This window comes from Diceros bicornis, chromosome 3 (genome assembly GCF_020826845.1).
Source record: "Diceros bicornis minor isolate mBicDic1 chromosome 3, mDicBic1.mat.cur, whole genome shotgun sequence".
NCBI classification, from domain to species: Eukaryota; Metazoa; Chordata; class Mammalia; order Perissodactyla; family Rhinocerotidae; genus Diceros; species Diceros bicornis.
Genome location: NC_080742.1, coordinates 59,275,507 through 59,303,277, shown reverse-complemented (window position 1 = coordinate 59,303,277; position 27,771 = coordinate 59,275,507). Strand labels below are relative to the sequence as shown.

Here is a 27,771-nt window from a genome sequence, read left to right as displayed (position 1 = left end):
ACTTTCCAGATTATAGTCATGACAAATTTAAATTAGCACCACCACCACCTCACTAAACCAGACAAAAAAGAATTCAGTTAATCTAAAATTTTAATAAATCTTAAGAGCATTTAATATAAAATATTAAAATAAAAACCCAACAATTCAACAATAACTTGCTGAATATTTATTATATTATATCAACTTAGAAAGACACTTTAAAAGTGAAATTGAGAAAGTCAACTTCTTAAATATAAAACAAGACTGAAGAACACTTAAATCAGTTTAAAAAGTAAACTTTAGGAAAAAAGGTAAAACCTTTATAGAAAGCCCCGATAAAACCCTTCTGCCCTTTTAAATTAGAATACAAATTTCAGAAGCTTACAAAACGTCAACAGGAGAAAACATTTAGTTCACAGGTAGAATACATTCAGGTTGAAATTTTTCCTCTGTCCATTTAGTTTTATTTCAGGTCATCTTTTCCAACAAACTTAGCTTTTAAATGTTGTTTTTAAACAATGGAAAGTCCTTTATAGAATTTCTAGAAGATAAACCCACATTAGAGGGAAAAGGCTATTCATCCTCAAAGCCTATAGCAAAATAAATAAAATCACTAAAGGGCAAATAACAAATATTTATAATACATATGTATTTCTAAGAGAAAAAACTTTCCATATAAAACTCACTCCGTGACATTGATTTTTTTAAGTGGCAATCAATATTCAGAAGGGTAAAAACACCAGTTTAAAATTCAAGTTTCAAGTCAGTTTTTAATTTTAATAGCAATTACCAACCACTAAACAAAGAAAATAGAGCAACAGTAGCTGAAATCATAAATCAGCCCTGTGTTCAGTGATGACACTTAATGGGGTGAGGTGGGGAGCACTGAAAATACAGTTGGACCAATTTATAATTACTCCAAAAACAGGATCCCTCTAAAAAGGGAATTCAAGGACTACCCAGATAAGACATAAAGGCCTTGATTCATCTATTAGACTGCCTGGAATTTCAGCCTGCAGTAAGTAGGGGATTTGGAACTCTCTAGGTAAAACTTAGTGCCATATTCTTTCACTTAATCCATAGTAGAATATACCAATGGGCAAAAACACTGTTCCATTTCCAAAAATAGTTAAGCTGAGAAACTATTCAAAGGTACATTTTTATACAAAGGAAATAAAAATTTTGAACTCCCATCCCTTGTGACAAACAAGAAATGGCCCAAAGCCACTACATATCATTTGAATCACATCAAAAATTTGTCCTTAAAAAAAAAAAAAAAAAAATCTTATTTCCCATGCAATTTTAGGAAATAGATTTTCCCTCGGGGGATAGGGAGAATGTGACTTCATGAGAATTACCAAATCTTGGAGAGAGTCCAAAATATCTAAAATAATAAAGCTGGATATAAACTGACAAATTTCTATTGACTTAACTGCAGATTAAGATTTTACTCTGTTGGCTTCTAGGAAAAAAGCCCTAACAAGTTAAACCAGAACGATGAAATAAAAAAAAAAAAAAAAATTTAAGGGGAGAAGCTAATAAGTACTCATAAAAGGCTACATACAGTGTGTTGTAGTTTTGAGATTACTTTTTTCGAGGCTTTTAAGTAGATGAGCCAATTTTGTGCTTTAAATATGTAAACTTCTGAGAACATGTAGAATATTAGAAATAAAAGAAGAAATATTTGTACTGCTACAACGTGACAGTGCAAAAATGGTAAACTACATAATTAAGGCTTTCTGCTCAACTAAGACAGTGATAATGGGCACTAGACTCTAGGAAAAAGGTGGAGAAAGAAGCAGAAAATAAAAGAGAAAGGTATCCTTAGGAAGGAACCAGTTTACACTAGTAATTTCAGTTTTAGAAGACTTAATGTTATTCATTCTGATGCTATATAAAAGTCCATTTGGTGGAGAGATGGTAGAGTTACAATCATCAGGTAGCTGAGTTATGCTGAGTCATTTATTCAAAGAAAAAGAGTGAAGAGTAATTATAAACATCTGCAGTTGACAATGACACATATATCTACTCAAAATGACAGAAGTACAAACAACAAAAAAGGGAGTACAGGTTGGCTGTACTAACAGAATAATCAGATCAGATAAATGTCTAGATACTTAGATCTTAACTTCTAGTAAGTAGAAGGTTAGTATTCATGATATGATACTTAAACAATGTGACTGTGACAGCTAAGTTGAAACAGAAGCCAAATAGATTTAGTGAAGAAGGAAATGGTACATGAGAACTTGCGTACTTAAGTTTTTTTGTAACCTTATCTATCAGATCTATAGTAAATAACATCTTTGGAGTTTCTTAGAATATGTCTAAGCTAACTGTTATGGCTGTTTCTCCTTATCTGATGGTTCAAGTAGTGGCAAAGTAGTCAAAAAGAAAGCTAAATTAGCCACACTGAGACATCAAACCATGATGGAAACACTGCTCCTTTCCATGAAGCAGGTAAAAGCCTTATGCACGAGAAACTAAGTAAAATCATAGTTTATCTAGGACTTAAAAAGATTTTCTATAAGCCATTTTTATATGGAATTTGGGACTTTACAGCTGGTATAGTTAAATGTACTCCATAGATACCAGGATTACTAAAATATGCACCCAAAGTTGAATAATAATAAACAACAAAAAAGGTTATCAGAAGCTTCAAGGTACTGACCCGTGTCCTGAAGGTGCAATGAAGTACAAACAACACTGCACCCTGTTATCAGGCATCTGACGTCTGTTCACTCGAGATTCTGCATTTAGGTAGTCCTCAAATTTACTATCAATGTAGTCGATAACAGGCTGCCAGCTATAAAAGGCAGATAAATAAAACAATTAAGTTGTAATTCTACATATGAACGTACAACTGATGACTCTGTTAAAGGACAATAATTAATATTTTTAAATAGGCAAAACCAATCTAACCAGTGGAAGACATCTCAAATTATTCTACATATACTGATTCAAAAACAGGTATAAATTATGTTGAATAAATCTTGATTCATTATTTCTCAACTTTCCAAATGAAAGAAAATCATTTAGAGTCAAAACATAACTAAATTATCATCATAGTATTTGCATTGAAAAGTATATCAATATGAAAAATTATACCCAAAGAGTTTTACATTTCAAATGAAAAGATTAAACAATACAAAAACCTCATGATGAACTTAGGTGTTTTAAAAGTTGACAGAAATTTACTTTAAAAACAATGTGGAGGGGCCAGCCCCATGGCACAGCGGTTAAGAGCGTGTGCTCCACTGCTGGCTGCCTGGGGTACGCATCCCGGGCACGCACTGACGCACCGCTTGTCAGGCCATGCTATGGCGGCGTCCCAAATAAAGTAGAGGAAAACGGGCATGGATGTTAGCTCAGGGCCAGTCTTCCTCAGCAAAAAGAGGAGGATTGGCATGGATGTTAGCTCAGGGCTGGCCTTCCTCACAAAACAAAACAATGTGGTACTCAAAGAAAAATTAAAATATGTTTATAAGATACTAAGATATTATTTCCAACTAGAATGTCATGGATAGCTTCTTCACTTATGTCTTATGGAAAAACTCAAGGTCTAAAATCAGGTTTAAATTAGGATGTGATAGAAAATAATGTATATAAATGGATAAAATTATAGAAGAGAATGAAAAGTTTTAAATTTCTTATAATAATGAGAATTCTGGTATCTATGTTGCTTTAGAAGTTGTCTTCAAAATAATTCTACGATAGGTATTATCTTCATTTTACAGTAAAGGAAATTAGTTCAAAGAAGTTAAGCAGCATTGTCAAATAAGTGGCAAAGTTGGTATATGAATCCAAGTCATATCACTTAAGATTCAGTGACCTTTGCTAAGATGAAAAGTTTTAAAATGTTAAGCAGAAAAAGTCTAACCACCCCTGTACCCCAAATGTAAAGGAAAGCAGTGATGACAAACCCTTCTTACCAATTACTATTATCCACTGCATCTCCAAATCCTGGGGTATCAACTATTGTGAGCAGCAACTGAACACCACCTTCTTTGATTAAAACTTTGGATTGTTCCACCTGTAAGAGTCATTGGTGCAGATATTAATACCATACATTACACCTGTGGTTTCCTACAAGGTAAGAGGTAGAGAGATGAGCTTTAATCAAAATCAACCAGGAAGCTTTTTGCAAACTAAATCTGCCCACTCTACATTTTCTTTAGAATCAATTATTGTGGAAATTAGAAGTCCTGGTTACTTGAAAGAAAAGTACATATGTAAATAGTGGGTTTATGGTTCATAGCTGGTATAAAGAAGGAAACTGATAAAACAGTAATATCACTGAAGCCATATAATACTTATATAACCTAAATGCACATCTAGTAATACAAATAAACAATGTGCTTGAATGATTCAGTAATTCATAGAGATCAAATGTGATTAATCAGACAAGTACATATAATCTATCATTTACAGTAAATGTTTTCCTGGACTATCTCCATCTAGTTTGGCCCAAACTAATTACTCAAATGAACTTACTACTATTCCCAAATCTTTCTCAGCATGGCAGTAATTATTTACACTTGTGTTTATGTTATGGCTAAAATCCAATTCTCTTCTCAAATGTGATACTGCAAATTTAGGCCAAAGCAATCAGCAAAGGTCCAGGCATTGAAAAAAATGTATTCTGGTAGGGTAAAACCCTACTAACTCGGATTAAAATCTTCAGGTATCTTTAGAATTTGTAAAAATGTTCTATTTGAGAAAGGGTATTGGACTCAAACAATAGGACTCCTACATCTAAGATTTTCTGTAACCCCAAGCTCTGTATCAGAACATAAAAAATCACTATTCTTGGGCATATGCTGCTGCTAGATAAAGCAAACACTGATTTAAAGAGAAAAGAGGAATAATTCCCCCAGGCTTTCATTCAATGTACATTTAAATCAAGTGCTTACTAAGACTAGAGGGTCCAGGTACGCTGATAGTAGGTAATTTAAGAGGCAAGAACTATACTCAAATTTTGAGTGTTAAGTGGCATAAAATGGTACAAATTAAGTACTAACAGACTTAAGGAGAAAATGTAACCACAGACATGTGAAAAGCAACTTCAACTATTTATGTTGATTAACAGTTTGGAAAGGAAAAGTGACCAATTTCTGGGTAGAAAAAGTTTGGTGTTCCTTTCGAGATTACAGATATGATGATGTCCTTCCACTGCCTTTTGGCATTTTCTTACAGATGCTAGCTGATGCATGAAGAGACCGATGAGCTGAGACCAAAATTGCTGAGCAAGAAAGTCTGCAGAAGCACTGACCAATAGAACTTTCTGGGATGATGGAAATGTTCTGTATCTGCACTGTCTAATATGGTAGCTGCTTGCCAACGTGCCTACCTAGCCCTTGAAATGTGACAAGCGCAACTGAGGAGCTGAAGGTTTAATTTCATTTCATTTGAATTAATGCGAACTTACACACACATTTGCCTTAGTGACCACTGAATTGGACAGTGCAAGTCTATAGCAGTCAAAAGTTATTTTGTTAAAAGAATATTATCACAAAAGAAACTTGTTAAAACTGAAAACACTGGGCCGGCCCCATGGTGTGGCAGTTAAGTGTGCGCGCTCCACTGCTGGAGGCCTGGGTTTGGATCCTGGGCACGCACCAGTGCACCGCTTGTCAGGTCATGCTCTGGCGGTGTCCCATATAAAGTGGAAGAAGACAGGCACAGATGTTAGCCCAGGGCCAGGCTTCCTCAGCAAAAAGAGGAGGATTGACATGGATGTTAGCTCAGGGCTGATCTTCCTCACACAAAAACAAAAACTGAAAACACTGCCTGAGATTTGAACATGCATGTCCATGGAGGAGCTTCTAATCTTTTAGACAAATAAGAGGCAAAGGTCTTATCTTTTAGTCCAATGGTCTTCAGACTGCTTTGATCTGGGTGTAAACTATCAGTGAAAATTTGGAACATCCCAAATATAAGCACATATGATCTACCAAATATATATGATTGGCAATCTGAAAATTAAATATTAGTTAAATATTAATTTCTCTGTAGATTAAAAAAGTAAACATCAGTTAAGGGTTCTAATATTTTCTGTTCATCTTCAGTATCAACAATGGATGCACAGTGCTTGGGAGACCACTGTTTCACACCACATAGCTAAGATAAAACAGCTTGTCAGATAGCAGGTTACTCTAATAATATTAGGGAGGCAAAATAACTGAGGAAATAATCATTGGTGTTAGATTATCAAAACTAAAAAAATTTAAGTGCTATTATCTCATATGGCATAAGAAGTTCACATTTTATATATCCGATGGTCCTCTAGTCAAAGTACAGTCTGGTTATATACCAATTATATCTCAATAAGGGGAAAAAAAAGGACAATATGGTCAAATCTAAAACCTCAATATATCTTGAATTTGCCTCCATCTCTTTCATAAAAACAGGTCATTCATTTACAGGAACTGCCATATATTTTTGAAGCAGAAAATATATACAAAGTAATCATACCATCCCTTTACTGAGTAATTCTCTTAAAGGACGTAGTATTGTATATCAGAAACTGATGGAAAAATATAATTTTTCTACATGAAGTATCTCACGATTTTACTCCCAAACCATTTCTGGTTCTTGTATTACTAAACAAAGCCCATTTCTACCCTCAGTAACAAGTTGTATACTAATCACACATCGTAACAGCTTAAATTTTAAGATCTTTGTTTGCTTGTTTTTTTTAAATCAGTTTAACAACTTAAATGTTTATTGACATGATAAGAAAAATGAAGATCTGTATCTTATATACTTTAAAGAGTCTGTTTATAAAGCTTCTTTTCTTCTCCGGCCTATGAAATTCTATGTATCCATACATGGTCAAATACAAAGACGACAACAACATATGGAAGAGATCCAGAAAACATAACGTAAAGTAGTGCCATTCACAGGATCCAACTGTATCCTATCATTTGGTTTTGCAAGTATCCTCATGGGATCCATGGAAAACAAATTAGTTCAAGTCCAGGAATTTCAAACTTTTCTTAACAAATGTATTCCAAATGGCCACTTTCCCATGCACTTTACTTAAGCAGGTCACATCAGCATATTTTATGGCATCACTCAGAGTTCTCCAAGATTAAATGCATAATTTAATACTGAAGGAATGAATGAAGGGCATTTTCAACTCTGCTTCTCTCTGAAAAATAAAACTAAAGCCCATTATACTGTTTATGTATAATTAATTTATTGAGGCCTCTTTTGGATTCCTAGATTATAGAAATCCAAGGCACTCTTTTTTCCTAATATTGTTCGGTTTTTCAATCTGAGAAAAAAGTCAAACCTTCGATGTTTCTACAGCTTCATTTCTTTCATTTTCAAATGACTGTTAAATACACTTAACTTTTCTAACCTAATGTTTAAGAGCTATTTGTTAAAGTAAATAAAAAGTGTTACTTATTTAACTATATTAAATTTTGAGGAGAGGGTTAAAATTTCTGTCAAGAGCTAATCTCTACTGACACTTGCTAGGGAGGTGACATTACAGCCAAAGCTCTGCAGAGACTTGAACAACCTGAGATACTCTACTTAGCCCAAACACAAAAACTATCTATTTTGATTAGTTAATGGCTCAAAAGACAAACACCATCTTAAATACTTCATTATGTTCCACAAGAAACTAAAAGAGGCAATGACCAATAACAGAACAGTTATGCCTAAAGACTACTTTCTTCTCATCAAGACCCAGAAAACTTATTTGATATTTTTGTAAATGTATTCTTATATCTAGGTAACTATCTCAATATCCAGATAGTTTATTGAGAAGAAAGATGATCCAAAAGTTCTAATTCTGTCTTCTACTCTCTGAACCACCACACCTCAATCCCCTGTCTACTTACACTGAGATCTTAAGTCCCCTCTCCCTTTCATTTTCTCCAAATCCCTCTATTTTCCTTGCTAGCTCAGATACCTTTCTGTTCCATAAAATTCATAAACTTCAATCTTAACAGGAATTCCCCTGCTGTCTGATAATCCTTTTACGTGCTCCTTAGTCTCACGCATCTCCCATTTCCCAAGCTCTCCCTACTATCTCTGCCACCACGCTCAACAAAGTGCCTCATCTCTACTTGAAGACGAGAGCATCCTCAATTTGTCTGAAGCAACACTGAGTCTTCCCTTCTGTTCAGTGGAATAGACAGATCCCTTTCTTCCTAACGCTAATCTCTTAATCTATGCCATGGATCTGATCACTTTCCATTTTAGAGTCATCTTGACAACTATTTAGACTACTTCCCCTCTATCTTCAACCTCTCATCTCTTAGAAACTGATTTCCCATAGGATATAAACATTCTCAGATCTTTTCTGGAAATAAAAACCAAACTACGCTCTTAGTCCCCAACACTCAACCTCTGGGTATTCCCTCTCATCCCTTCCTTCATAACTATCCCATCTTCGCTGACTCACTTAGCACTCAATTCTCAACCCACTGCCAGCTTGCCCTCCATTCTTACTACTTCACTAAAGTCTACCTTGCCAATGTCACCTCTATAGCACCTTACAGCAGTATCTTTCTCACTAAATCATAATTGTTTGCTATAGCCTTCACTTGATTGTGAGATCCTTGAGAATTTTGACTGTATCCATCATCACTGTAGCCCTAAACCTGGTATAAGACAAGCTTTCAAATGTCTGTTCTGTGAAGGACTGGTTCAAAAAACTATCAAAATTGGACCAACATCACGAGGAGAGTTTCCTAACCAGGCTCTATAAAAATGTTTTAAGGAATCTATAACAAGTTATCCTAAGGATAGGATTCATTGCTTTCACGTTTTCTCACCTCCAAAATTTTTGCACCCGTTTAATCTACAATAGTGATTTGTAGGATTTCACAGTCCAAGAAAAAAGTTTTAAAGGAACCAGCATAAGGCTACCAACTAAGAACTTAAAAAAAAACCTAACAGCCATTTCACAAAAGAAACTGACACGGACTTAGAATAAAGTTCAGTCTTTCCCTAAGAGATGGTTGGCAAAATTTCACTGACACGATATATAACTTAAAATTTTTCAAATATAACAAAATTATAAAGTTTGCTAACATACAACATTCTATGTAATATTTTTCTTAAAAATTTTGTTAATCTGAGGATCTATATTTAAGATTGGAACATGAAGTGTTCGATTTTTTTCTATCATTTTGGTCATTGGAAAAAATATATATGAAAGAAAACAGAAGTAACGTGCTATTTCATTCAATTTGAAATATTCTCAAAGAACTAAGGAAAAACACTTCCCTCTCTTACCTTCTTCCCACAAAGACAGGATGAAACCAGTCTGCAGCAGGCCAGAAACACTACAGAGCAATGGTTCTCAAAGTGTAGTACACAGACTAGCAGCTGCATAGTCTGAGAACTTACTAGAAATGCAAATTCTTTGGGCCCTGGCTCAAACCTACTAAATAGCAAACTCTGCAGAGGGAGACTCAGCAATCTGTTTTAGCAAGACTTCCAAGCGTGATGCACACTCAAGTTTGAGAACCACTGGTATAAAGAACTCCAAGACTAGAGTTTCAGTTCACATTTGGAACTGCACAGCTAAGGGTCCCGAGGCCCCAGACAGGAGGTCAGGAACTAATTTCAAAGGACTTCTATCTAATACTGAAATTTTCACTCAAATCAGAACCACTGATATACAGGAAGCTAAGAATTATGTCTCTGTTCAGTATAGACAGCTTCTCTTTCCTTCCAAGACTGTGAATGTGAAGGAATTTCTTCTTTAAGACACAAGTCTCTTGTAAATAAATAATGCTCAGGGAGGAGATAAGGAAATCGTGGTGTTTATTAAAATTTCACTCCCTGTCTGGCCACATCACAGGATTTTTCTTTTCTTCTTCCTTTTTTTTGGCAGTTGGAAAGGTCCAGAAAGCCTTCAGGTCAGGGAAATTAACAGACATTTGCCTTTTGAAACTGAGGATTGTATGTTTCTCCTGGTCTAATATGTCTGGGCTGAGATGTAATACTTCTGACCACTCTCCACTGAGAGAATTCATGAGCTTCCAAGAGCAGATCATCTGCCAGATTACCAGGCTTGGTAAAGAGCCAGCCAACTGTAAAAGGAAATTACATTCTATTCTCTAACTACATTGAATGACTCAGAACATGTCTTTCTTGGGTAAGTGGGAAAAGAGTTTAAATGATCCTCAACTTGTTTACAGTAATATCAAAGAATACCCCCATGGTACAGTCAGGAAAGAGGACTTCTCTGGGATTCTACTCAGGATCAATCCAGTTCTCAGATGTTATAGGTCTTATTTTTGGTAAAAAAGGGAGATTTAATAGTGCTACACAGGCATTTGTCTTAAAAATCTTACTAAAGATATTCTCAGCCCTAATTACTCCTTTGTTTTCAAAAAAGGGAAAGTCAGAAAGATAGTCACAATAGAAGAGGACACTTTTGAGGTGTTAGATCAAAAGAAGGTAAAGGGAGTTTATACAGGATTATTTTAGAGATAAGCCAATGTAAAAAGAATTCTAACATATTGAGAACCTCTCCCATCATCTTGAACAGGTGCTAGCCCGGGAGAAATTATCTGCAATGTCTGAAACGTTAGGGACTATTATCTAGATAAACAACAACTCCAAATCAAGGAGGAAAAGATAAGAAATATTAAGGTAGTCAAGCACTTCAATGAAATCTGAACAGTTAATGAATATAAAAGATATGTTCAATCTTGCAAGAAATCAAAGAAACTAAACTAAAACAATGAAATACCTTTATGCACACATTCCCACGTGTGTGCTCACACACACACAACAGAAATGAGTGCCTATGTCCACCAAGAGATATGTATAAGAATATTCATATTAGTCAAAAACTAAAAACCCAAACGCTTATCTACAACAGAAGGGCTATGCTGTGATATATTCATATAACAGAATATTATACAGTAATGAAAAAGAACTACAGCTACACAATACGAACAAATACCCCCGACATAATCTTAGGTGAAAGAAATCAGACATAAAGAGTACATCTAAATGAAGTTCAAAAACAGGCAAAATTAATCTATGACGATAGAAGTCAAAAGGTGTTTATATTTGGGGGTGGATGTAATACTGAGTGAGAGCATCGATGCATAAGGAAGCCTTCTGGGGTGACAGAAATGTACTATATCTTAATCAAGGTAGTAGTTACCTGGATATAAAACTACATCTACAAAAATTCATAAAGCTCTATGCTTAAACTTGTTCCTTTCAGTATACAAGCTACACATCAATTAAAAATTATTATTATTATTTTTTTTTTGGTGAGGAAGACCAGCCCTGAGCTAACATCCGATGCCAATCCTCCTCTTTTTTGCTGAGGAAGACTGGCCCTGGGCTAACATCTGTCCCCACCTTCCTCTACTTTATATGGGACGCCACCACAGCAGGGCTCAACAAGCAGTGCGTCAGTACGCGCCCGGGATCCGAACCAGCGAACCCCGGGCTGCCGCAGCAGGGCGCACGCACTTAACCACTTGCGCCACCGGGCCAGCCCCTAAAAATTAAATTTAAAAAATGCTGCTCAAGACAAAAATGAAAATAATCAACCAACTTCAAAAAAGATCCTCGAATTTAAAACTTCAACAATTCTCAAATTTAAAATTATTCCACTTAATCTACAATAGTGATTTACAGGACTTCACAAACCAAAAGAAAAAGATTAACAAAACTTCAAAGATCCTCAAATTTAAAAATATCCCAACTAAACACATAATCCTCACAAATTTTTTAAATCGTTTTTTCAATCATTCAACAAGTATTGGGTGCTAATGTATAACAGAGCCAGTTCTAGGACTGAGTTTACAGCAGTGAATAAAATGAAGTCCCTATCCTCATAAAGCTTACACATTTGGAGCCAGGGGTAGGTACCAGAAGGAGTTTACAGGGTGGTCAGGGAAGGCCTCATTGAGACAGCAACTTTTAAGCAGAGTACTGATGAAAATTAGGAAGGAAGCCGTGAAGATATCCCAGAGAAAAACATCGCAGGCAGAGAAAGAAGAAGTGGAAGGGTTCTGAGGTGAAAGTAAGATTAACCTGTTCAAAGAATGGCAAGGTTGGTTTGGCCAGAGCAGAATAAGCCAAAAGTGGAAAAGCGTAGAAAATCGGTTGAAGGGGGGGTTGAGGGCAAATCTCATAGGGTCTCTTAGATATTATAGGAACTCTGGCCTTGCTCTGAGTGAGATAGGAAGCCACTGAAGAGTTGTGAGCAGAGATGCAATATGGTCTGATTTACACTGTAAAAGTAGACTCTCACTGCTTTGTTAAAAATACTGGAGTGGTGGTCAAGGATCAAATCAGGCAGGCAAGTTAGGAGGCTACTGTAATAATCCAGGAAGAGAGATGATGGAACCCAGGACCCAGCATATGAGTGGCACTAGGGAATTGGAAAGAAGTGGTAGGATTCCAGATATATTGTGAAAATAGATGTAATGGGACTTGTAGATGGACTGCATGTAGAATTAGAGAAGAAGAAAGGAGTTAAGGGTGACTCCAAGTTTTTTGGCCTGAGCAACTAGAAAGGTAGAGTTGTCACTCAGAGAGATGGGGAAACCTGCAGGGAGAGCAGCTGGTTTAGGATAGACAGTACCATATGGTCTATCAATATTTTTGATAAATTTGTTTGGCAAATTTATTTTTGGCATAAGGACTTTAAGGGGATAGGTTTTGTTGAACCAACCTAGAACTAATTCTTAACATGATTCATAGTCCCCATAGCTACTTTTTCTCTTTTGGTATTATATTTTCTTTTCTGAAAGGCATTTTTAAAAATTATAAAAGCACGCTCACTGTATAGAATTAAGAAGATAAAATAAAAAGGCAAAATATTAAGTCTCACAATATAGAGAATCACTGACCACAATTTGATACAAATCCTATTTAACATACTTTTTGCAATATGTGTACTATGACAGAATAAGCACAGTTATAACTACATTACAAGCAATCTCTCATTGTCTGAGCAAACACTTTGTTGCAAAGTACGTATGTCAAACTAGATTTCTATGTGTTGAATTCCTGAGACTGCAAGTGCCGATACGTCCATCTGTTCAGACACTAGCAAAAATCACTGCATGGGTGAATCAAGACAGCTAGAAATATTGTTCTTTCGTCTTTATTAAACAAAGTAAAATAAAACATAATAAGGTACAAAACTTTCATGAGTTAATTGGCTTTCATCACCCACCCAGCAGTAGTTTACCGTAATTTCAAGCCTAGTATTTAAAGGGAAGTCAATACCATCCCGAGTCCAGCTTGCAAATTTAAACCTAATAAGCAACAGCAAACATCATGTGTGTACCTTCTGAAATTTAAAAAGTGAAACAAAAAACCACTTCTCTTAAGTATCCCTTATTAGCTAGCATCAGATGGACCAGCCTTATGGACTCAATAGAGGCATTTTCTGTTATTTTAACTACTTTCATATATTACATAACTATGATGAAGAGATGACTTCACTGATCAAATCGTTTTGTCATCATTTTGTCTAAAGTGCCTAATTGGGAAATCTATCTCCCTATGTCAGATTTTTAAAGAAAAAGGTGAAATAAACCAAAAGAAAACCGATCATTTGCTGGACCAAACATTGTTAAAAAGGAGGAGATGTAATAAAGAAAAGCTAATCCACTTATTAAGAACTGGTTAATCTATTAAACTAATGTTTATTACGTATCTACAGTAGAGATAGTATAGCTTGATAGAATACAGACTAAATCAGACTGCTTAGATTCATATCCTAATTCTGTCACTCTAACTACATGATCTCAGGCATATCACCACCTCCATGCCTCAATTTCCACATTTGTAAAATGGGGATAATAATACAACTTACCTCATAAAGTTGTTGTAAGAATTAAATAAGTTAATGTAACTAAAGTGCTTGTAATAGTACCTGGAAGATGTTAATGACTAAGCGTTGTGTTATTATTAACATAGGCCTGGCATTATGCTTGTGCTAGAACCACAAAGGGGACTCCTCACCAGCACTAATCATCAAGAATACTACTGGTAGGTACATGATCATTAAGCTCTTACAGATATTTTACACTAAATATTCCTGAACTTAAGAATCTACACTGTGGGGTTCCTTTAACATTTCCACATACCTAGTTTACTGATCTTGAATTTAAATACCTAAATTAAGAAAGTTAAAAGTTTATCTTCTTGCTTAGGGTTAAAATATCCAATATCACAAAATAAATAAGCAATGTAATATGTACCAAGTTTCAAGAACATATTTTCGCAGGTAATTTGAAATCTCAAGATCTATGAGGGATACAAAAAAAAATTCCTAAAATAGAGAAAAACTTTAAGAAGGAGAAATAAAAGATTTACTTCACAGAATTACTTCGTAAGGGTCCAATTACTAAACTGCATCTTGCAATTTGATATATATGAGTTTCTTCCCAGAATTTCCAGACTGTCCTTCCATCTTGTGCACTGGGATTATCACTACCAAGTCTTGAAATCCAGCTCTAGCATCACTACCTCAGTAAAGCCTGCTCCAGCCACAACTAGTCACTCCCTCCCTCTCTGCTTACGTGCTGTGTATTGCTGCATCAATCCACCAATTTTTTCAATCAACAGCTTAGAGCAGTGCTGCCCAACAAAAATGAAATGTGAGCCATATTACTAATTTTAAATTTTTCAGTAGCCACTTTAAAAAGTAGTAACAAAACAGATGAAATTAATGTATTTTATTTAACCGAATATTACCAAACTATTATTACTGAAAAATGTAATTAACATAAAAAGTTATTAACAAGATACTTTACATTCTTTTTTACATACTAAGTCGAGATACTTTACATTCTTTTTTACATACTAAGTCTTCAAAATCTAGGGTGTATTTTATACATGTATAACATCTTAATTTGGACTACCCACATTTTTTAACAGCTCAACAGCCACATGTGGCTACCAGCTACTGTACTGGACAGTGTAGATCTAGAGTCTAGATCTGTGCTATATGAAGTGTGGTCTACGGGCCAGCAGAATTGGCATCACCTGGAATTTCGTTAGAAATGCAGAATTTCAACCCACCTCAGACCTACTAGAAGAGAAACCTAATTTAACAAGCTCCCCAGGTGATCAGAATGCACATTAAAGACTGAAAAGTACTACATTAGACTATACACAGCTTGAGAGCCTTAACAAATTGCTATTGCCATTCAACTATCAAGTGGTATTATGCTACTAATAGAGAACATTGTATTTAAATAATAATGGCTTTTCTGCAAATCATGTTTTCTCCACACTGTTCAACAGAACTTTCTGCAATGGTGGAATGGTAGCTCCAAATGGTAGCCACTTGCCACATACGGCTATTGAGCACTTAAAATATGAATTGGTGCAACTGAGAAACTGAATTTTTAATTTTATTAACTTTTAACTCATTCAAACTTAAATAGCCACACATGGCAAGTAGTTACTATATTGGACAGAGTAACTCTAGGGGTATTACTTACTACATCCTGTAGGAGGGTCCTCAGGACAAATTTAGAAGGTTCTAATAAAGATAATTCCTCTAATTAACTGCACTTCTCTCTCTCTTATTAAATCAACAACCACGTTTACCACTTTACATTGGCTAAGCCAAATTTGAAACCTATCTCTAGGGAAGCATAATAAGTTACAGCATGTGTTTTGTGCATGTTAACATTACTCCAACTTATTAACAATACTAATACACATACCTGTACAGTCTTTTTTATTCTATGGGAAGGACCTGGATACTCTGGAGAATACAAATCTGTGAGGAATAATGAGTTGATTAACGTTGACTTTCCCAGTCCAGATTCACCTAAAAGAAATATGGGGGAAAAATCTGTTAAACTCAGCCACTTTATCAACCTTAAATATTCAACCAATGCTATAATCAAACTTGTGTTATGCAAGTACTTCTTGGTGGAACAAGAAAGTGACATTAAAAAATATACTATAGGGCCAGCCCCGTAGCATAGCGATTAAGTGCACACGCTCCACTGCTGGGAGCCTGGCTTCGGATCCCAGGCGCGCACCGACGCACCACTTGTCAGGCCATGCTGTGGCAGCGTCCCATATAAAGTGGAGGGAGATGGGCACAGATGTCGGCCCAGGGCCGGTTTTACTCAGAAAAAAAAAAAGAGGAGGATTGGCAAGGATGTTAGCTCAGGGCTGATCTTCCTCACAAAAAATAAAAGTAAAAAAATAAAAATAAATAAATAAATAATATACTATAAAGACTCCCTAATAGAATAAGTTCTTTGTCCTCATTTTCTTATCTATCAAATTAGACTCATGTTTCCAAGGATTCCTTTTAGCTTTATAATTCTACAATATGTGTTCTTTAAAAGTAATGTATCTGATACAATAGCCTCCATTTTTAACAGTAACTTATTCCTAGAGACCAAAGTTAGTCATCCAACATCCCAGTTGGATTATATATTGCTGCTTCAGTGAAACAAAACATTAAAAAAGTTAAGTATAAATGTTTATTATAGACAATAATCAATGAATGACCAAAGCAAGAAATTATGCAGCTATAAAAAGTAGAAATCTGCTGACAAAAAGAAAATTAATCAGGGGCCAGGGCGGTGGTGTAGGGGTTGAGTTTGCGCCTTCCGCTTTAGTGGCCCAGGGTTCACCAGTTTGGATCCTGGGCGCAGACGTACTCACCGCTCATCAAGCTGTGCTGAGGCGGTGTTCCACACAGAAGAACTAGAAGGACCTACAACTAGGATATATATAACTACATAGTGGGGCTTTGGAGAGAAAAAAGAAAAAGAAGAAGATTGGCAACAGATGTTAGCTCAGGGCCAATCTTCCTCAAAAAAACAAAAAAAACACAAAAAAAATTAATCACAATGCACCTCAGTATAAAAGTGAATCAAAATACTTCCAATTTATTCACCCACATACCAATCAGCTTAAGGATAAAGGGTACCTCTCTCCATAAACCAGACTCCAAAAAATGTAGGTAATTACTTTTTATAGTGCCTCTGCTTGAGGTAGGAGGTAGGAATGGAGGAAGGTAGGACATAACTTCCACTAAGATCACATACGCTTCTTTGACCCTCCATGTCAAGTCCAGTACACTGCACCAACTACACAGTTAATTTTCACCAAAATATAGTTTCAATATATACAAACAAGATTAAAATAAATTACAAATCATATTATAATTATCAATTAACATGGTACAGGGTTAAAGAATCCAATTATTGTTAATGCTTCAATTAGTTTAATAGGCATCTTTAGCCTAAATAGCTGATGTCATAATATTAACCTTACTATTTTTATATTGAGGTTGAGTTCTTTTTATATTGGCTCTCAAGAAACATAAGATCCATCCTAGGTGGTCTGGGCTTACCCCCTTTGAATGAGGGGATGCCACTTTTTGCTGGATGTAAAAATTCCAGAAATTTCTAAGTCTCTGGAAAATAAGTTATAGGTTCTCCATACCTACTTCTTTCTTAACTCATATACCTTGAATAAAGAAGGAAAGACTAGAATAAAACATAAGTATTTGGGGATAATCAGAAATATCTACAATATTTTCATTTAGAAGCATAAATGAAAAATTTGGGTACTTATAAAATATTTTTGGATGTTCAATGTACACTATATTCAAAAAACACTATACTGACTAAAATTATGTTTATACCTTATTTTATGTATTTAATTTCCCCCTTTTTTTTGGTGGTGAGGAGTGGGGAGACAAGAGGAAGCAGCACAAAACAAAAGGAGAGATGAAAGAAAAAAAAGCCTCAAAGGCAACATATCAAAATGTTTAGAGGCTACTATGGAGTAGTAAGATTTTAGGTAAGATTTTCTTCTTAGTTTTCTACATTTCTTGTGCTCTAAATTTCCTTCACTAAGCTTGTATTATTTTCATAATTTAAAAAGTATTCTTGAGTGATGTCAGCAAAATGTGAGAGTAAGAAGTTTCAAGCCCTCACAGAAACATCAAAAACAACTAGAAACTGGCTAAATTAACCCTATAGGAGCTCTGGAAAAACAGTCAAAGGTCTACAGCAAGCAAGCAAATGCCCAGTCAAGAAAATGCTATAAACAAAACAGTAGGAAGTTTCATGTCGTTTTTATTTACTCTTGCCCTACTCCCTCTATGGTATGTCTGGGTCTTGAGGAGGTGGCAGCCCAGTTCCTAATCCTTCCCTCAAACCAGAAGGAACAGAGGAGACCTTACTTAAAACATTCCAACCTCTCTAGGGGCTGCCAGAAGAACTGGTCCGTGTCTTGCCTAGCTGAGATTTCAGGTGGGAAAAGCACTGGGTACCACTGGTGAAAGCTACATGTAGGGAGACTACAAACCCGCAGATACCCGAAGCAAAAGATTATGGGTAGACAGATACAAAAGACCACCTAAGGTCCTGAGGAGAAGCTGGGGTGAGAATTAATTTGTTGGAGAATTAAGACATTGAAAAGCAGGCATGTATAAAGGGGAAACTGAGAAAGCCACATACAGCCTAGGCAATATGCAAGCTCAGACAAGTCCTGAGAAGGCCTTAAACTTTCACTTCAACTGATCTCTAGGCTCAAAGCATGCCCAGCTAATCACCATACAACTGCTCTGACATATAGCTGGAATGCAAAGACTGAGAAGGGTGACTGTTTTTTCAAATGCATATTTTTCAACAAAAAAATCACAAGGCATGCAAAGAAACAGGAAAATACAGCCTACAGAAAGGAACGTTAACAAATTCTCAGAAATCATCCCTGAAGCAGCACAGATATCGGACTTAACTAGATAAGAACTTTAAAACAGCTGTCTTAAATATGTTCAAAGAGCTAAAGGAAAAAATGGACAAAGAACTAATGGAAATCAGGAGAAAGATATATGAACTAAACGAGAATATCAACGAAGAGACAGAAACTGTAAAAACAAACAAACAAAAATTCTGGAGCTGAAAATACAATAATTGAACTGAAAAATTCACTAGAGAGGTTCAACAGCAGAATTGAGCAGGCCGAAGAAAGAATCAGCACACTTGAAGACAACACAATTAAAATTAATGAATCTAAGAAGCAGAAAGAAAAAGAATGAAGAAAAGTAAACAGTTTAAAGGACTTGTGCGATACCACCAGTCAGACCAATATATACACTATCTGAGTTTCAGAACGAGAAGAAAGAGAAAGGGTCAAAGAGACTACAGGCATACCTTGGATATATTGTGGGTTCAGTTCCAGACCACTGCAATAAAGCAAATATTGCAATAAAGCAAGTCACAAAAATTTTGTGGTTTCCCAGTGCCTATAAAAGTTATGTTTACACTATACTGTAGTCTATTAAGTGTGCAATACCATTATGTCTAAAAAAGGAATGTACAGACCTTAATTAAAAAATACTTTATTGCTAAAAAATGCTAATCATCATCTGAGCCTTCAGCTCAGATGTAATCTTTTTGCTGGTGGAGGGTCTTGTAAAAAGTGCAACGCACAATAAAGTGAAACACAATAAAACGAGTTGTGCCTGTATTTGAATAAAAACATGTCCAAAAACGTTTCCAAATTTGATGAAAGACATGAATCTACAAATTCAAGAATTTCAATGAACTTCTAGTAGAATAAACCCCTGGTGACCCACACCAAGACACATCACGATCAAACTGATGAAAGACAAAGACAAAGAGAGAACCTTGAAAGCAACAAAAGAGAAGCAACATACCACATAGAAGGAATCTTTAATAAGATTATCAGCCAATTTCTCAGCAGAAATCTTGGATGGCAGAAGGTGGTGTGATGATACAACTGTCAAATGAGACTTTTATATCTGGCAAAATTGTGCTTAAAAACTGAGGTAGAAATTAATATATTCCCAGATAAACAAAAACTGAGAGAATTTATTATCACTACACATGATCTCAAGAAATGGTGAAGGAAGTTCTTCAGGTTGAAAACGAAAGGACTAACAGTAACTCAAAGCCATATGAAGATATAAAATATGAGTGCTAGTAAAGGCAAATACATGGAAAAATATAAAAACTAGTATTATTTTAATGTTGGTTTGTAACTCCACTTTATATTTTCTATAAAATTTAAAAGATGAACGAATAAAAAATAATTATAAATCTATGTTAATGAGTACATAATGTTTAAACACAATTTGTCACACCAATAAGAAAAAGTGTGTGGGGGGGCTGTATATGAGTAGTTTGTGTATATAATTGAAGTTGGTATAAATTCAAATTAGATCATTATGATTTAGAATGTTATATGTAATCTCTATGATAATCACAAAGAAATTATCTACAGAATATACAAAAAAAGGAATAAGAAAGGATATCAAAATCTGATGCTACAAAAAAATCAACTAAACACAGAAGGCACTAAAAAGAAAACAAGGTATAAAAAAGCTGTAAGACATACAGAAAACAAAATGCAAAAGTAAATTCTTCATTATCAGTAATTACTTTACATGTAAATGGATTAAAGTCTTCAATCAAAGGCATAGACTGCCAGAATAGCTAAAAAAAAAAATAAAAAAAATGATCCAACTATATGCTATCTGAAAGAGACACATCTCAGATCTAAGGACACACACAAGTTGAAAGTAAAAGGATAGAAAAGATATTCCATGCAAGCAGTAACCAAAAGAGGTCAGGTAATATAGGTAAAACAGACACGTCAAAAACCATTACAAGATACAAAGAAGGACATTATATATCGATATAAGGGTCAATTCAAGAAGTGGATATTAGAATTATAAACAAATATACACCAAACATGAGAGCTCCAAAATATATAAAGCAAACACTGACAGAATTGAAGGGGAAAATGGACAGTTTTACAATAATAGTTGGAGACTTCAACACTCCACTTTCAATAATAGATAGAAGAACCAGACAGAAGGTAAATAAGGAAATAGAGGACTTGAACAACACTATAAACCAATTAGACCTAACAAACATAGACAAAACACTCCATCCAACAATACTAGATACACATTTTTCTAAAGTGCACATGGAGCATTTTCCAACACCGATCATAAAAGCAAACAGTTCTTAATAAATTTAAAAAGACTGAAATCATACAAAGTATCTTTTCCCACCACAATAGAATGAAACTAGAAATCAAAAACATGAAGGAAAATGAAAAAATTAACAAATATGTGGAAATTAAACAACACACTCAAACAACTAATGGGTCAAAAAGAAATCACAAGAGAAATTAGAAAATGTCATGAAACAAAGGAAAATGAAAATACAATATACCAAAACTTATGGGATACAGAAAAATCAGTGATAAGAGGGAAATTAATAAGAATTCATAAGCATGCTTACACAAAAATGAAGATCTGAAATCAACAACCTAACTTTACAACTTAAAGAACTAAAAAAGCAAAGAGCAAACTAAATCCACAGCTAGCAAAAGAAAGGAAATATTAGAGAGGACAGATAAACAAAATAGAGAACAGAAAAACAATACAGAAAACTCAAAGAAACCAAAGGTTACTGTTTAGAAAAGATCAATGAAACTGACAAACCGTTAGCTAGATTGATGGAGAATAAAAGAAAGAAGATTCAAATTATCTCTGTTCATAGACGATAATTGATACCGGCTCAAAACAAGGTTGACACAAGGGAAGCCACACTGTAGAAAAGAAAAACCCTTTTGTAACTTTGAATGACCTCTGACAAACTAACCGAGCTGGATATGCACCCTCCAGGAGATCTAACAGCTCTGTAGAATTTACGGCCCCTGCTTGTGCATGTACCTCCCAGCTGCGATAAGATGATAACTTGGTTCTTTTGAGTTCCTTAGGAATGTGATGACCCCTGACCAGAGAGTCTATGCTGATAGCCATCATCAATGAAAACTGAAAGATCTGTTGTGGCACTCCCAGTCTGTTACACCAGAAGGTCACCATTCCTAACCCCCTCCCCTATAACCCATCGGCCTATATAACTGCTGTAAGATTTTGTGCCCCCTTAGGATGGTTTTTTTTTGGACATTAGTCTGCCATCTTCCCTCTTGCTAGCAAGGTGTAATAGAAACGCCTTTGTTTCCTACTACCTTGCCTCTTTACTACTGGCATGTCCTGCAGTGAGCAGACAAACCCCCTTTTCGGGCGGTAACAATATGATCTTATATTTAGAAAACCCTAAAGATTCCACACACACCAAAAAAAACCTGTTAGAGCTAATAAACCAATTAAGCAGAGTTGTAGGATACAAAATCAATACACAAAAATCAGTTGTGTTTCTATACACTAACAATGAACAATCCAAAAAGGAAATTAAGAAAACAATTCCCTTTACAATAGCATGAAAAAGAATAAAGTACTTAGCAATAAACTAACCAAGAAGACTAAAGACCTGTACACTGAAAGAAATTAAAGAAGACCTAAATAAATGGAAAAATATCCCATGTTCATGGAGTGGAAGGCTTAATACTGCTATAATGTCAATATTACCTAAAGCAAGCTACAGATTCAACTCACTCCCTATCAAAATCTAAACAACTCTTTTTTTTTTTTGCAGAAATAGAAAAAAACCCATCCTAAAGATCATACAGAACCTCAAGGGGCCCCAAATAGCCAAAACAATCTTGAAAAAGAAAAACAAAATTGTAGGACTCACTTCTTGATTTCAAAACTTACTAAAAAGCTAGAGTAATCAGAACAGTGTGGTGGTGGTATAAAGACAGACATATAAAACAATGAAACAGAATAGAGAATCCAGAAATAAACTCTCACATAAATGGTCATATGATTTTTGACAAGGGTGCCAAAACCATTCAATGGGGAAAGTACAGTCTTTGCAACAAGCGGTGCTGGGAAAAGTGGATATCCACATGCAAAACAATGAAGTTGGATCCACACCTTACACCGTAACAAAAATTAACCCAAACTGGATCAAAGTTACAAGCATAAAACTCTTAGAAGAAAACAAAGAGGGAAAGCTTAATGATATTAAATTTGGCAATGATTTCTTGAACCATTTCTTGAATCAAAAGACAGGCAACAAAAGAAAAATAAATAAATTGGACTTCATCAAAATTAAAACCTTTGTGCATCAAAGGACACTATCAACAGAGTGAAAAAGACAACCTAAAGAATAGGAGATAAGATATTCACAAATCATAAATGTGATAAGGGATTAATATTCACAATATATAGAGAACCCTACAACTCAAAAACAAAAACCCAAACAACCCAATTTAAAAATGGGCAAAGGACTTGACTAGACATTTAAAAGATGCTCGGTATCACTAGCCGTTGGGACGCAAATCAAAACCACAATGATACCACTTTACACTCATTAGGATGGCTATTATCAAAAAAACAGAAAACAGCTGTTGGTGAGGATAGACAAATTAAAGTCACTGTGTATTGCTGGTGGGAATGTTAAATGGTACAACTGCTGTAGAAAATGGTATGACAGTCCCTCAAAAACTTAAACATAGGATTACCATGTTATCCAGCAATTCCACTTCTGGTATATACCCAAAAGAACTGAAAGCAGGGAATCGAACAAATATTTGTAGATCTATGTTCACAGTAGCTTTATTCACAATAAACAAGAGATGAAACTACCCAAATGCCCAATGACATATGCATGGGATAATCAAAAGGTAGAAACAACTCAAATGCCCATCAATAGATGAGTGGATAAACAAAATGTGGTATATACATGCAAATGGAATATTATTCAGCCTTAAAACAGAATAAAATTTTGATACACACTACAATATGGATGTACCTTGAACCTTGAACATATATAATATACTAAGTGAAATCAGCCAGACACAAAAGGATAAATATTGTATGATTCTACTTATATTGAGGTATCTAGAATAGTCAAATTCATAGAGGCAGACAGTAGAATAGCGATTACTAGAGACTCGGATAATGGGGAGTTACAGTCTGATGGGTATGGATTTCCAGTTTGGACTAAAAAAAACGGTCTGGAGCTAGATAGTGGTGATGGTTGAACAACAATGTGAAAGCACTTAATGACATTGAATTGTACACGTTAAAATGGTAAATATAGTGCTGTGTACGTTTTACCACACATACAAAAACTGGCGGTAAGGGGCGTCGGTAAGAGGATTGTCATGAGTTGATAATTAGTGAAGCTCTACTTCTATGTTTAAATTTTTCAATATTAAAAGTAATGTGTATATATATTCTTTCTAATCTATTTTACAGTTTAACTATTAACATTTAAAAGCTACAGATGCTTGTATAATTCAACAATAAAAAGTAAAAGTAATTTTCTCCTTCACTATCTTCTAAATAATTCCTTAAATTCACAAAATAACCTCAGTTACCAGTTTGGTGTATATCTTTCCATGCTTTCTCTTTCACATACACACAGGCATACTCCATTTTATTGCATTTTGCTTTATGGTGCTTCCCAGATATTGCATCTTTTACAAATTGAAAGTTTGTGGCGGCCCTGCATCACGCAAGTCTATTGGTGCTATTTTTCCAATAGCATTTATGTTTTTTAGGAATGAAGTTATTTTTAATTAAGGTATGTACATGGTTTTTTTAGACATAATGCAATTGCACGCTTAATAGACTACAGTAGAGTGTAAACATAACTTTTACATGCACTGGGAAACCAAAAAATTCGTATGACTCGCTTCATTGCCATCTTCGCTTTATTGCGGTGGTCTGGAACCAAACCCGCAGTATCTCTGATGTTATGCCTAGAAATATAAATGTATATACAGTCATGCACCACACAATGACATTTCAGTGAACAACAGACTGCATATACAACGGTGATCACACAAGATTAGTACCATATAGCTTAGGTGTGTACTAGGCTATATCATCTAGGTTTGTGTAAGTACACTCTATGATGTTCGCACAATGATGAAATCGCCTAATGACACATTTCTCAGAACATATCCTTGTTGTTAAGTGACACATGACTGTATATGAATGGGCTAAACATATGCACACAGACAAAAATGGATTCCTTCCATGTATTTTATACTGTAACATCCTTTTTAAAAAGTGTAACATGTTATGGCCTCTCCCAGAAAATCAAAACATCGTGATCTACTTTATTCTTAATAGGTGTCTAATACTCCATATTATAGACATAATTTATTCATCCCTTCCTTATTAATGCACAGGCAAGATGTTTTAAATTTTTTTCTCCTATAAATAATACTATAATAAAAACTATGTATATATCTTTATGTACTGTTATCTTGTATATATCTTTGTATATATTGTTATTTCTATTCATCCCATAAACACCCAGAAATGAGATTTTGGATTCAAAGAATATGTATATTTTCAACTTTGATAAACACTGTCAGATACTTTCTCCAAAAAGCTGTAACAATTAACTCTGAAGAAAAATGTATATAATGAGAATCTCCTATCATAAGATTCATGTGAAACTGAATGATAATGTATGAGATCCTTTAGGTGGCCTGAATTTAAATTAAGAACACAGAACAAAAATTATAAAAAGGATTGGAAAGGAAACAAAAAAAATTTTTTTGTGTGTGAGGAAGATCAGCCCTGAGCTAACATCCATGCCAATCCTCCTCTTTTTGCTGAGGAAGATCGGCTCTGAGCCAACATCGATTGCCAATCCTCCTCCTTTTTTTCCCCAAAGCCCCAGTAGATAATTGTATGTCATAGTTGCACATCCTTCCAGTTGCTGTATGTGGGATGCCGCCTCAGCATGGCCAGAGAAGCGGTGCGTCGGTGCGTGCCCGGGATCTGAACCCGGGCCGCCAGCAGCAGAGCGCATGCACTTAATTGCTAAGTCACAGGGCCGGCCCCTAAAAAAATTTTTAAGAGATGAGTGGGGGTATGGAACCTATTTTAGAAAGAGAAAAAAAGAAAAACTCAGTAGAAGAATACAGGACAAACATGAGGAGGAAATAGGATTCACAAATGCAGGGCTCCAAGAATTCTGGTAACATCATTGGGTCTAGTACCTCGAAGTGCAAAAATGTGAAAGCCTAGAAAAGTATAAGAATAATATGATCGCTCTGGCCCTCTCCCAGAGAAAGTACAGTGTGCTTTTTCTTGGAACGTATAGAAAATCCGTAAATATCCCAATTTCCCCCTATTCTGTTTCCAATATCTTTGCTTAGGGCAGCCTTTTTCAAAAACAACCTTTTGAGAGAGTTATTTACCACTGAGGAAAAAAACTCAGGGATGTTAAGTGACTTGCCCAAGGTAATACAGCATTTTGGTTACAACTTAGACTAAAGTGCACCCAACAACTCTTGCGTCTAAATTCAAGAATTTTCCTTCCACAGTAATAAAGACGGCTTAAGAATTTGGAGAAAGAAATTGACAAACAAGTATTCACAGAAAAGCGGTATTGAATTCCAAACATTTTTATGTACCCATTAAGATACAGCAAGTTCCCTCGAGTTTACATCAGGATAAACTTCAAAAAATTTTAGAAACACACAGGTTCAAAAATCCTAGCTTTTCCACTTAATAGACATGCAACCTTTACCATTATGCAACATTTTTGCTTCAGTTTTCTAATGAGCAAAATGAAGAGAATACTGAGTAGTGAGGACTAAAAGAAATGAAAATTAGCATCTAGTACACAGTATTTCATATAGTAGGTACTCAGGTTTTTGTGTGTGTGTGGTTTTTGTGTGTGTGTGTGTGGTGACGAAGATTAGACCCGAGCTAACATCCGATGCCAATCCTCCCTCTTTTTTTTTTTGCTGAGGAAGATTGGCCCTGGGCTAACACCTGTGCCCATCGTCCTCTACTTTATATGGGACACCACCACAGCATGGCCTGACAAGTGGTGCATCGGTGCACACCCGGGATCCAAACCTGCAAACCCCGGGCCACGGAAGCAGAACGTGCGCACTTAACCACTAAGCCAGAAAACTTGTGGTCCAATTAGTCTAAACTAAGGAAGTTTTATCCCTTCTCCTCATGAAAATATGATTTGTTAGTAAAACTGACTCCCTCAAAAAGGGCTATTTAATATTTAATATTTAATCACACACCAAAAAAATCAAAATTGGAAGCTGTTTTATAAATACCAATTGAAAGCAACTTTTAAGCTCCTAGAACTGTTAGCATTTCTATTTTAGGCTGCTTACTTCCTACTTTGATCTTTATTGCCTTAATTACCTTGGAAAGGAATCTGATCGGTTTCCTCAGTTAACTTTAAAAAGGAGGTGGGTGTAAGTTTCATCCTTAGGAATTACATTGTCATTGCTGATTTAATAACCTATAAGTTTCTTTCCTCCTTTACTATCATGGGGAAAAAACAGAATGATATAGCGACTATTTGTACATCTCTGTGTTTTCAGGCCTGCCTTCAACCCTTCAACAATTGCTCACAGGAATTGAAACAAGTTATTTTACAGTTGGTAAATAAAATATATAATGAAAATATATAATAAAGTTTAGTATATATCTGAAACTGGGGAACTTCGGCTCAGGATTTTCCTATTTAAAGACAAGACTTTGCTTTTTTTTCAGCAATTCTCCTTTGGGAACAATGATCAAGACTGCTCCCTTAATTCTAAATAGCATGTACCTCATACTATTATAAAACTTCTAAATGCTGTCTGCTTTTTTATACTCATTAAATATCAGAAAATACCTAACTATACTTTCACTTATGATTTTTCTTTTTCCCCAGTAAATTTTTTTCTCTAGATTTAAACTCTTGCCATTGACTATATATATGAAGTAGTAGCTTGTATACTCTGAACTAAGCTTAGCTATGGTCAATTTTTGACATGTCAGGAGGTATCTAAATAAACTAACTTCCATTCATTCCTAGACAACTCACACTGAAATTACAGCCCAAAGCTTTAAGATTCAATTCTTATGTG

General features: G+C 35.2%; 1 protein-coding gene across 1 annotated transcript in view; it reads right to left on the bottom strand.

Moving 5' to 3' along the window:
- Positions 1-27,771, bottom strand: part of SEPTIN7 (septin 7) — a 114,904-nt gene that overhangs the window by 28,449 nt on the left and 58,684 nt on the right. Inside the window, exons 4-6 of the mRNA XM_058534525.1 lie at positions 15,666-15,772; positions 3,909-4,009; positions 2,648-2,782 (exon numbers count right to left, since the gene is read on the bottom strand). Of these exons, the coding sequence (XP_058390508.1) occupies positions 2,648-2,782; positions 3,909-4,009; positions 15,666-15,772 (343 nt within the window). The remainder of the gene's footprint in view (positions 1-2,647; positions 2,783-3,908; positions 4,010-15,665; positions 15,773-27,771) is intronic.